This window comes from Pygoscelis adeliae, unplaced genomic scaffold (assembly GCF_000699105.1).
Source record: "Pygoscelis adeliae isolate BGI_AS28 unplaced genomic scaffold, ASM69910v1 Scaffold411, whole genome shotgun sequence".
Classification (NCBI taxonomy): Eukaryota; Metazoa; Chordata; class Aves; order Sphenisciformes; family Spheniscidae; genus Pygoscelis; species Pygoscelis adeliae.
The window spans coordinates 1,149,332-1,162,643 of NW_008824111.1; the positions used below are offsets into that span (position 1 = coordinate 1,149,332).

Below are 13,312 nucleotides of genomic sequence, written 5' to 3' on the forward strand. Positions count from 1 at the left end.
AGGGTGGTTGGGGATGGGGGTTGCTGTTGGTTTTGGGTTTTTGCAGGGGGTGGTCGTGGTGTTGGCTTTTTTTTAAATCATATTCATAGGTCTACAGTTTTTTTCGATCGTTTTTCTCCTATTTTTGATAGGAAAAAAAATCGGTATTGTTTTTGCAGTTTTAAAATTGCTCAGCCAGCAAAAGTTTGAATTGCTATCCAAGAAGCCAATCCATGTCTATACCTTAAACTGCATGTCTCAATCTTACTGACCCTTCCTTCAAAGCAGTAGCTGCAGCATCTCGAGCAAAGAAGAAACAGCCTACAAAGACCAAAACCAACATAAGGCTGGATAAAAGAAAAGCAATTAATGTCAAGGTGATTGGACTAAACTTCTCTAAGAATTTAAGTCACAATTATACAATTTAAAACTAAAGATAGATGCACTGCATGAATCAGATATACCAGCTGAATGCTAATTGATCTAAATCACTAACCTAAAAAACTAATTATATTACTTTTGCACTGACATTTCCATAGTTGTAAGAAACTAACACGATACAGCACCAAATCTAGTCAGTAAGACAAAATGCAATTCTGAACCTTTAAAAATAGGAATGCTATACTGATTGAAAAACCTGCTTTGAAAAAACACAATGATTTGAGAACTCCTAACACAATGAAGAATTTGTTGAAAGGAGTAGGCAGATGCAGACTACAGACGGCTTGAGACCATGGCAGTCAGTGCTTACCTAACAGTGAGGACTCAGTTAGTCGACTTACATAAGAAAAATCTGAGATAGCCTTAAACAAGCTTGTCTTCAGTAAGAAACCTTTATGGCAGAACTGATAAATAAAAGTTTATTTTCAGTTAGAAACTGTTCCTACCTTTGCAATAAAATAATATTGACTATTCAGGACCAAATCAAGAATTATCAAAGCTCAGAACATTAAAAAAAAAAAAGCCTCTCCAGAAGAAATCTGGGAAAGCACAGACCACACTGCATTTTTAGAGAATCAGACACTTCATTGATATTAGAAAAGCTTTACTGTGTAACAATTATTTTTAACATTAACAGAAGGCACATTACCTGCATTCTTTGCTTCCATTTTATTATTACTATTATTTTGCAACAGCATGGAACTGAAAATACACTATTATCATGGACACTGTAACGTGAACAGTAGTGTTCCCCAAAGTCTGTTCCTCCAAAATTCTAATCGTAGCAGCTGAAGTTGAACGTCTTCCCAGCACCTAACCCTTACTTTGCATCCTATACTTAAAGTCTGGCTTTGCCAGTGGGCTACACTCTCACATTTACTGCAGTACTCACTAAACATAAACACGTTTTAAAAAAAAGTTTAAAGAAGCATCAAGATTCAAATAAGAGGGATGTCTTTTGAAAGTCTAAGGAAAAAAAAATATAAGCACCTAAGAGACAATTAAAATTTCAATCAATTCATAGGCCCCAGCAGTATTTGCTAACTAGGTGAAGAGTATGCATGTCTCTACAGCACCAAGCAGCTTCTTGTATGCTGCCAAATCCATACGACAACTGTAAAACCTCCATAAATCAGGTAACTTAGAAAAAATATTGTCCCATTTTCTTCTGTACGGTTTTTTGAACACTGAATGGTGTTCCTTCGCTTTGAAAGCTAGTAGAACATTAAATGCTACATTTTTAAGTGCTAATTTTGCTTAAAAGCTCATCGTCGTTTCTGAAATTATTTGCTGAACTATTATTATTATTATTTTCTCAGCTATTTACAGTGTCTGTAATTAATCTAAAGTCAATTTCGGGAAAAATCATATATCCCATATACTCTTAGGAGGTATAACAACATACTTGGATAAGATTGTCACAATGAAATAAAATAATAAAACATTCAATTAAGATAAAGTAAGTAGTATTTTTTAAGAAAAATAAATAGTTTAAAAAGTGACAAAAATATTCTTATGCATCTTTTTGAAACTCAAGAGGACAGCAGTGCTGGTTACTCCTTTGATGTTCACAGTACAGCAAGACTTCAGAATTGTAATAACTACATCAATATTCACAGCTATAAGCTGGCAAAATTTTGCTTTACTGAGTAACTCACATAACTTCATTTGCTCAATGAAATTTTTGTATGGGTCAAATGACTCTTAATATGTAAAACATTTGGGCAGTAGAGAGTGTCAATCATGCCTTGATTTCAAACACATTCCCTTGAAAGCAGCGCTCACTATTATATGCTAACAGAATGAATCAAGTAACCTTTACATTAATTTTTCATTTAGCAAGCCTTTATTAAACTAAATGGCACTGCAAAACAGTTGTTAACTGAGAAATCTATGTTGCCCAGTATATATAATACATAATTATATGCACATTTTATATCTTCATTTGTTTAACAATGCTTAATTCATAACCAGAAAATGTGGATTCCTCTAGTAATATTAGAAGACGCACTGCTTCCAAAAGTGGAATCTTGACTTTAAAAAGACATTGACTCTGATCACCCAGAGCTCACAGTAAATACCAAATGGATTCTTGATGCCCAGCTAGTGTGGGGGAGAGGGGGGGGAAGGCATTTGCATTTAGAGCCCCACTGTGCTATCACTTAATTGTTATGACAACTTCTGCCACTGACTTTGCATGTTGAAAATACTTGCAAATATTGAAGTTTGGTATGTTTTTGTTCACACAAGCTTACAAGAGAAATATACTTTATAACAATACAAAAAGATACACGTTAAAGTCGTCTGTCATCCAGGCTCATTTGCCATGATCAACAGCAAGAAATAGCAAGCTGAAAAGGACAAAGACACTTGGAATTTTAAATAGAAATAAAAAGCAGCAGAGGTTTCCTACACCTACTGTAACCAGAAGGGAAAAAGTAAAAAAAAAAAAAATAGGGGATGTGACAGAAGAAGAAAAATGCTCTAAATACCTGTCAAATCTGCGTTTTGTCTTTCCTCTGTCATTCTATAATGAAATATCAGAACAAAAGCACGAAACAAAAACAAAATGCTTGGAATGAACATACACTGTCCACCTTCAAAAACAGAAGCACAGATTTGGTAGTGAAATAGAAAAGATGCTGATGAAAAGGTAAAATGAATAGCTTCCAATTACCTACAATTATAACAACCAATAGGAAGAAATCTTGCTACTTCAGAGGGAAAAAATACATTACAGAGGGATGACAGCAGTATCTACTACAGAGGAAGAGAAGAATGATTAAGGATCTCATACTGATTCTATGTGGATTTTAGCACAATTGCAAAACAGTATATTCCATATTTTTCTAGTAAATTTTGGACTGTCTGCATTTGGTAGATTTAATTTTTAATTTAATTTTGCATTTTAGTGTAAAAATGGCTGTGCGTGGAACAGTTGCAAAGTAAAATAAAGGTACCTGTTTGTTATGGCCCAATAAAAATTAGATCCTTTTAATAATACTTGATTAGATACTAATCAAAACTGAAAGGTCCATCTGCTTTATAAATTTAAAGAGTTCATACAAAAATGTGATAAGACTACACAGACTTTGTAGTAGTGATTGTGAGCTAGAAGTACAATAAATACTGAATGTCCAGATTTTCAGATTAAAAGTTTGCCCAGTATCTTGAAATGAAGCTATTTAATGACCTCGAGAGGTAGTAAGAGACCTCAAATATTTTTGTTCTTAATAGCTCTGTATTTTAGCTTAGTAAAGTTCATGTTTTGCAGTCCTGGGTATACAACACTGAAAAGACAGATCCTGCTAAGGAACTCATATGCCTTTAGTAATCATTAAGTCAGTCACTTTCATTTTACATGGATAGCATAAGCTTGTTATTTGAACTGCTACATGTTCTGTCCGTTACATAATTTCACACATACACAAGCCTTTCAAAATAAGTGCTTCAAGCTCAAGGAATAGTTTCCTTCATAATCAGACAAAAAAAACCCTAATGTGTTACTCGGAACTAAAAATCACGTTTAAAAAAAACAGCAGAAATTTAACATATGGGTTGAATGAGTGTCTCTGTAGTCAGTGAATGTCTCAATGTTTTTCCATTTCCATATTGCCATTTTGAGGATCACATATTAAATGCCGCAAAATCGCAGTCTTAAAATCTTTAACATATTCCTCTTAGTCTCCTATTATATTTTTTCAGCAACTGCTGTAAAAATAAATTGTCTACAACACAGAACTGTACTATAGGTTGCATATTTAGAGTAAACATAGTCCTTGATATATACCTAATACTCAAATCCGCTTCCTCATTAGCCTCTGCCCCAATTATGTAGACTTATACCAATTTCTCAAGTTTTTGCAATACTTCACTAGCTTATTACCCAGCTGTGCAGCTGAGCAAGAAGATAACCACATTCATTCCTCTTATCTGTAATGATGTAATACATCCCAGCACTGGGTTGAGATGATTGGGGGAATAATGGGATTGTAAAAACTGCAGAGATGACAAACAACAGTGCAGCCGCCTTCTCCTGATACGGTGAATTGCGTACATACAGCACAGGGTGAAAATAATACAATATGCACTAATTCTGCTCCTTGAATGAAGTTAACATTTTTCATAAGAAGCAGCTGTTTCTACACAGAAACATCACCATCACAATGCAGCAACCAGATTAAATACCCACAATTTAGGCTGAAGCCTAGACTTCAAGAAATGAAAGTGTTGGAGTTTACTTTCCAATGATAACAAAAATCATCCAAAAAGAAAAATATCAGTTTAATCAAGGACTCTCCAGATAGTGCAGTGCAATGCAAAGAGTCATCAGGGACTAGTACGCAATACAAAAATAGATCTTGGACCAAAGCATGTACAGCACCGCTTTCCCATTCATTTAAAAAAATTAAATCTGCCTCCATATTTTCTCTGTTAAGACCTTCCTTATAACAACTGAAGAGATCCTTACCTTCTGCAGGAGCTGGGAACCTGAGTACTTGGCTGCAATAGATTTGATCTCCCCACCAAATGCTGAGGCCCAGAGCTTTACACTGTGAAGAAAAAAAAAGAGACAGGAAGAAATGTAATACACATGTCATAGCAAGCAACACAGACTGTAACAGCTTCAGCTGCACTCAGAAGGATCCTAGCGACTTTGCATTAAAGAGCTTACTAAGGAACCTAAGCACAGCAAAAGATTAGTGACACTGTTCAAGTATAAGTACAAACTAGATGCTGTGCTAAGGTAAGGCCTCTGATATTAAACTACACAACCTGCACTGCTTAAATTTAAAGAATCAACTTTTACAGAAACATGCTCTGGCACAGTATAACATATATCCACTGAAAGGAAAGAAGCAGATAAAGTGGCAGAACAGTTCTGAACGATAAAGTCTCACATGAGAAGGAGTTAAGATAACAGCATCAACTTCAGTAAATACAAGCACTTAATTTAAGACTCTGTGGCCACATCCTCCACCAACACATGCTCCTACAATAAAATTAAAGTAGTGCGGAGCATGTTAGAGACTACCGCTTTAAACACAGCTAACAGAGGAGAAAAGGTGCCTTGAACAGTCAAATATCTGCAATACAAAAAGATAAGAATTTGAGCAGTCAAGTTCTCATCCTTGAACATGGTCCTGAGAGCAATAGCATGAAAGCACTTACACAGACAAGGGGATCTGCTGCTCCGATCCAACCACATCCACTAAGGCTGTGTTAAAAGCTGTCCAGAAGATAAAGAAAAACCCCCAAAAAGCCCGAAGAAGATTCAGATTCTCTGACATTGTGCCTCTTTGTGCCTGGAAAGATTTGGGGAAATTCAGTACAGCTGAAGTCAGCAGCAGTGGGGTTTTGCTTCTAAAGCCTCTTTCCCCAGCCTTACCCCCTCCACTAGAACAACACTGGAAGAAATCACAGCTCCATCCTCATCCCTCCAAAGAATGACCCTTCTCTGTGTAATGGAAGGAGAGGACCAGAAGCGAAGCTCTAATGACTTGAAAACTATTGTGTCCCTGGTAACAGCAAAGCGTTTTCCAGCACTACTGCAGCCACTTGCACGTAGTTCTTTACAACTCCGCAGTCAGCAGTGTGCTGGAGTTACTTCAGTGACCTACTGCTGCTCCAAAGTGCCCTTAGCAGCAAGAAAGCAGACTATTGATTCCAACTGGGGAGGCTGTCTTCTTGCAATTACTGCTCACTTTGCAAATGGAAAGCTGCCTAGATTTCTCCTTTCCCTCGCCGGTAACCTCCAGCCTTCATCCCAGATCAAGTCAGCCAATGCATTGGTTCAGTGGAGCAGGAGCAGCAGCCTTTTAACGGGATAGCACAGAGACAGAGAGGCAGGCACAGGAGGAGCTGGACCAGAGGGAGGGTGCCTCTGTATGGCAAAAGCAGAGAAAGTCTGGAGGAGCTGAAAGTGCAGTTGAGCCCTTCCAGGAAGGCGAGAAGAGAGCGCTGTACATTGTCGGGGGCTGAGCTAGGGAGGGCTCGGCAAGGCTGGCAGGGGCGGGGGAGTGGGGGGACCGCGCACACCCACCGGAGACCCGGCCAATTCAGGCAGGGCACTGCTGCATGACAAGCATCTGTCACACAGCCCAGAGAGGCGATGGATGGACGGAGCTCAGCCCTGTGCGCTGAGAGCGCCCAGCATCCCGGCCACGGAGCTGCACCGAGGAGGGCACCGGCAGACGGAAGGAGGAGAGGAGCGATCCCCACTGAGGTAGCATCACTGATGAGCCGGAGCAGCAGGTTCCTGGAGCGAGCCCTGGGTTTAGGTCAGGCTCGCACATTTAATCGAGTCATATATAGCACATCCTTGCGCATAAAGGCACGTTTGCCGCTTTCTCCCATGCCTGAGCGCTGCAGCGAGTCACTACCCGAGAGATCGGGACTAGCAAAGGCTTATGAATGAAAAGAAATGCAGCATAAGTAAATCAATGCGGGCTGACTCGAGCCTATGAATAAATTATTAATTTGTGCTCGTAGAAGAATCCCCTTGATATAGCAAACATAGGATTACAAGCTCCTCCACAGAGAGAGCAGCATGGGGAGCAGGAGGGATTGGTCCAGGTATTTTTGTTGTTGTTGCATTTTAAAATCTACCCTCCCTCCTTTTGCTTTTATTCCTCTCCCTCCCCTCTGCTTGTTTCTCACCTTCTCCACTAAAGGCACAGACTTAAAATAGCAATTGAACTTTAATGTAAGTAAGTATGGCAAGACCTGGAGATGATCTGAGTATGGGCTGAGTCATCCTTGCATCATACAATACAGCTCCAGTGTCCGCTCCAGAATTCTAGTTTCTTCCCTCTGGAGTTAGAATTAACACCCTAAAATATTCACTCTGCCTTTGTATACTGTTCTTGTCTTGTTTAACATTTTCTGTCTTGAAGCTAGATATGTAGTACCTGTGTTTTTTTCCACATTAACATTTCTAAGAGCACTGAACACTTTGCTTTAAGTATCAAAACCTCTGTTCAACACCTGGCTGATAAAAGCTTTCTGCTTTCTCAGAAGAAACTAGAAGTTTAACGACAGAAAGACTACCTTAGGGAAACTGTATAGAACAGAGTAGCATGGTACACTGCAACTTTCACCACCCACTGGCCATCCCTACCACAAACAGTAAATAGATCATATTTCTGTCTGTACTATTATCTTCATATGGAGGCAATAATCAAAGTTTTGTTAAAGGGATGCTTATTTTGTGTATTAATCAACCATTTTGAAAGTCCTATTATCCGTGCTGTTACTGTGGATTTTCTAAGCAGTGTTTTAAATATGCTGCCATGTCACCAGGTGTTCAGCCTACCTACAGGCAGAAATGTAAAAATGCACATGGCTGACTAACCGTATATAATGAATTATGTGCCCCTTTGAACATACTATGTAAACAATAGCATCTTTTCAAAACTAGGAATGAAACAGGAATGGTGGACTGCCTCACTACTTGCGCTGTTTAGCTTTTTTACATGCTAAACAATGTCAGGAAGGAAATTCATAAGGCTAATTTGTGGGATTCAAGCTTCATTTTTACATTAACGCAGATCCTTATCTGCTTCAAGTCAACACAGTGCACTGGTGACAAGTAACAGCTAGCTTCATTCTTCAAAGAATTACTGGAAGCCTAGAAACTTTTTGAAAGCACATACAATGTGCCTGTGTTCAAACAGGCCTAAGAAATTTAACATTTATTAAAACCATCACTAATTATTGGCAAGAAAAGATGATAAAGTCATTTGTCAAACCTGGACTTTACTTATTATACATTCAATACCATATCAGATCTACAATTTATGCATTTGGAAAGCATAACTGGACACTCACATTTGTTTAATATAGAAATCCTATTTCTACTATCGCTAGTCTCAGAAAAAAAGTCACTTGAAAAAGAAATTTATATTTGACAGTACAAGCATAGCCACCTCCTTTTGTGTTAACAAATATTTGTATGCATTATACCATAGAGTGCTTTCAGCATCTTTCGTTAATGCACACTGGTTATGTTCCTGCAGTTACTTAGTTCCTCTCGATAATTCAGTGAATGGAAAGCAAACCTATACTGTAACAGTGGTTTAACACACACAAGCCATACATATAAACCACTAGAAGTGACAACGCTTTCTGTCAAGCTATTGTATTCTGGCCTGACTACTACCGACTATTCCTGGTATGCAGATCACTGCAGCCAAGACACCAGGTTCAAAACTAACGTTACCATTTCCCCCATGTTGTCTTCATGAGAGGGATGCAGAAACTTTCCCTAAGTGGGTTTGCATAAGGGCCAAGGAAAATAAATAGAAAAAACAAGTGGTAAGTTCCACTGAAAGGTTCAAATCCTTTATACTGGGGATATAGCAGTGTGCTTCAGTATTTGGTACAGCCTTGTGACATCCTGGAGCAAAGTCAGAAGAAAGCTAAGTTTCAAAGCAGCATAGTAATGAATTTATATTTTGGAAGTAATGTGGCATTTCTATCATGTCCTTACGCTGTTATAGATAACTGCCGAATCTGGAAGAACCTTTAAGTGCTGGTCCCACTGGAAAGATGTGTGTACAGATAAACTGATCAGAGAAGGAAAAATGTTTATGCACTTACTAAATTTACGTTCTAAAACCAAAGTGCATCTTAGCAGTAAGTGCAGTTAAGTTACTTACATGTCAGTGGTCTCAGAAGCAGAGCTCCCCCTACAAGTGTATTAAGTTGGATCACCCTGCCCCCAGCCCCCCATTTTTAAGGGATAAAAATGGCATCTAATCTCCTGCTGTGTCTTTGATGATCCCGTACAACGGCACATTTTAGTATCTCACAGAAAATGAAAGAAACTGTTTTCCCCATGAAAGCAGAAATAAAATTTGGACACGTGAATCATCAAGTGTTGTAATAGAAAGTCACAGGCACGGTCAGAGAAAGTGGATGAATCCCTAAAGCTTTTGCAGTGGACCACATTCAGGAAAATAACCGAGGGAAACAAAACAAAAAAACACAGGTCAAGGGCAAAGGGTAATATGAGATTTGACACAAAGGCTGAAGTAGAGAACACAGACTAAGGGAAAGTCCTGTACACACATAGATACAGTAACTTTACCTGACAAATTAATCCCATTGTTCTTTCCTCTGTCTACCTCCAGATATATTTACACTTATAAAAGGGTGCAGGAACAGGGTCACATTTGCATCATCAGAGCATACTTTGAGGTCTTCTGATTAGACACGTATCAAGCCCTAATAAAAATCAAATCGAGAGGCATAGAGAGAAGAGAACATATGGTGCAGGGGAGAAGAGTAGGAGGAAATGATATAATTAACACAAATGTTTATTGTATTTCTTTTTTCAGATGCTTATCTACAATGAGTTTTAAACAGAGAGGAATAAATGCAGAAGGCTAAAGTGCTAAAAGCCTTGCTGAAGATGCAAGCCACCTCCACTGGAAATTAATTTTAAAAAAAAGAGGAATAAGTCAGTTTATCTATATTTCACATATATTAGAAGATTCAGATACTGCAAAAACAGACAAGTCCTAACTACACTGCATGATGTGGTGTTAATACTTGCTTTGTAGTATATTCCTCAGCAGTTCTAAATACCAAGCTTATAATCCTCAGCTGTGTTCTCTACAGTGCATTGTTTTTTTTTCTTTGATTCAAGAGATTAAAGTGTCCCTTCCCCCTCTTTTCCCTTCTCTGAAATACTTCTCTTAAAAAGTGATCCCTTAAATAAAGGCAGTGGGAGGAGAAAAAAAGGGAGGAAGTGAAGGGATATAGCCACCTCATGCAATAATTTAATATAACATCCTATACTGAAAATCCTTCCAGCCTTTAACAACTGTATGCAACTTTTCCCTTACTTCTCTGCAAGCATAATGTTTCACATACACTTACACATGGAAAATGAAAACAGGACAAGTAGAGGGATAACAAAAGTCATCTCAGCTTTACAAAGCACTTTGAGATTGTCAGATGAAAGGCAAAATCTGAATGTTCAGGATTTATTATTTGGAAACAACCCAGTGGTGGAAGGATTCATCAAGTAGTGTTTGCATGCTGTGAGAACACAGGCTTACTTGTTTCAAGTGAGCTGTACATCTGAGAAAGAGCAAGAGACTGCACATTAGACCTATTCTGTAGAGACTTAACATATGTACATATATTCTTCAAATTTTATGAAGGTCCCATGTGTATAAATCTAAGTGTTTCATTGGTACAAGAATGCCTGGTTATTGACTGATTCCAACCCACTTACAACAAAGATTGAGGTCAAGTAACATTACTCACTGGATTAAATGAACACAATTTCATATAATGGGCATGAGCTAGTGACTTGTAGAAATAAAAATACTGCAAAAATTCTAAACCATGTCAGTATTTTGTATGCAACTTTGTAACATTATCATCTTGTTTGTGTATACTATTCAGGTCAAATCAAACACTAATATTTCAGTTCATGAGAATATTAAGGGTATATGCAACCTATGTTTACATATACTCAAAATCAGTTACATGAGAATAAAAACAATCTCTAAAGATTTAAAAAAAACTAATATACACTCACAATTAATATGTTGCGAGTACAGCATTTTAGGTTACTGTCACGTTATCTTTAGCACACTTCAACACCAAATAAACCTCAGTTTGCCATAAACCCCCAAGGAATGCATGGTTAATTTAGCTTCTACAAAGCCTATGTTCAGCTGGCTTTAGCATCTCCACAAGGAGTTAAAACGTAATGTTATCACATCCCAGCCTATGAGAGCTCACACCGCACGGTAAGCTAGAATGCTTTAAGATAATGATGTTTACAGCTAACCAAATCCAATTTCAGCAGTCCACTGTAGCTCTAGTCTGTTACTGCCATTTTACATAAGCTTCATTTATTTTGAATTTTCAACTGTTAAGACAAAGTCCGCATTTGGTTTCTTTCGAGTGCCATGCTAGGAAATGAACTCTTCTCTAAGCAAATAAATTACCTTTTTACTCCCAAGGCTAGTGCTAGGTTGTAAATGTTAACGCTTTCAATGCATTCAAAATACTTGAAAAGCAGAGATAGGACTTAAAAATGAGAAACTGTAATTGAGAGCTCTAACATAATGGACAGAACACTATGGAAACAAACCAACCCAGCATTCTTTCTCTGATGATATAAATGAAGACTAAAGGTCACAGCATAAGTCACATCTATAATGGCCTGTGAATGTTCACCCAAACCTTGCAAATTCCTCAGAGCGACTTTAAGGGACCCTCATCGAAGCCCAAAATATGGACTTCAAAGGTTAGGAAAAGCATTGCTTTTACTTCAGATCTTGGCAGGATTAGTGACACCTAAACACTGGGTACCAAAACCGATGTATTCGAGGGGGGAGAAAGAGGGGAAGTGGTACTGAGCAGACTCTTTCAAAAGAGCTCCTTTCGCATCAATAGATGAAGTATCATCTATTAACCCATTGTCATAGAATCATAGAATCATTAAGGTTGGAAGAGACCTCCAAGATCATCGAGTCCAACCGTCAACCCAACACCACCATGCCTACTAAACCATGTCCCTAAGCGCCTCATCTACACGTCTTTTAAATACTTCCAGGGATGGTGACTCAACCCCTCCCCTGGGCAGCCTGTTCCAATGTTTAACCACTCTTTCAGTAAAGAAATTTTTCCTCATGTCCAATCTAAACCTCCCCTGGTGCAACTTGAGGCCATTTCCTCTTGTCCTTTCGCTTGTTACTTGGGAGAAGAGACCAACACCCCCCTCGCTACAGCCTCCTTTCAGGTAGTTGTAGAGAGCAATGAGGTCTCCCCTGAGCCTCCTTTTCTCCAGGCTGAACAACCCCAGTTCCCTCAGCCGCTCCTCATAAGACTTGTTCTCCAGACCCTTCACCAGCTTCGTTGCCCTTCTCTGGACACGCTCCAGCACCTCGACGTCCTTCTTGTAGTGAGGGGCCCAAACCTGAACACAGTATTCGAGGTGCGGCCTCACCAGTGCCGAGTACAGGGGCACGATCACTTCCCTGGTCCTGCTGGCCACACTATTTCTGATACAGGCCAGGATGCCATTGGCCTTCTTGGCCGCCTGGGCACACTGCCGGCTCATGTTCAGCCGGCTGTCGACCAGCACCCCCAGGTCCTTTTCCGCCAGGCAGCTTTCCAGCCCCTCTTCCCCAAGCCTATAGCGCTGCATGGGGTTGTTGTGGCCAAAGTGCAGGACCCGGCACTTGGCCTTGTTGAACCTCATACAGTTGGCCTCGGCCATCAGCGAGGTTAAGTTTCAAACCACTCAACTGAAAGCAACCTGCAAACTTTAGACTAACATTTAATTATTTTCAAAATACTGTCCTTATTGCAAAGGATCCAAGAAACTGTGCTATGTCAAGTAATTATGTAAAGCCATTGGGTACTTCAGAGGCCTATAATTCTGTCATTCTCCAATTAATTCCTGCATAACGAGTATGAATTTTGAAGTGGAAATGTGACTTTTCTGAAGTCTTGAATATCAGATCGAGAAACTGGTAGTTTAGTCAACACAGTGCTGCTTATGAGATGTTACAGAAAATTAATTTTGTGTAATTCTATGGCAGCAGTTGCTAACCTGTGATCTACTTCTGCTCTATCACTTTGGTGAGTCTTGTTTGTTTATCATGAACATTGACTGATCCTGAAAATCAAAGTTATCTCAAAAGGCTATTGGAAACAGCATATATTAAAAAGTAAGCACATTATGGTAATGAATTCCAGTAACTTGCTACATTAAAAAAAAAAATACATCAACATAAGAAAAAGTCCTGAAGAGTGAGGATATCAGACTATCTTAAATATCTGATCACAATTGCAGAGTAAGACCACCAAGGATTATCAAAAGGCAAACAAGTTTCAATAAGACTAAAATAATACTAGGAAG

At 38.8% G+C, this 13,312-nt stretch overlaps 1 protein-coding gene across 1 annotated transcript in view; it reads right to left on the minus strand.

Moving 5' to 3' along the window:
- CACNA2D3 (calcium channel, voltage-dependent, alpha 2/delta subunit 3) overlaps positions 1–5,711 on the minus strand; it is a 481,287-nt gene extending 475,576 nt beyond the window's left edge. Inside the window, exons 1-2 of the mRNA XM_009334218.1 lie at positions 5,593–5,711; positions 4,892–4,973 (exon numbers count right to left, since the gene is read on the minus strand). Coding sequence (XP_009332493.1) covers positions 4,892–4,973; positions 5,593–5,711 — 201 coding nt within the window. The remainder of the gene's footprint in view (positions 1–4,891; positions 4,974–5,592) is intronic.
- Between the last annotated feature and the right edge of the window lie 7,601 nt (positions 5,712–13,312).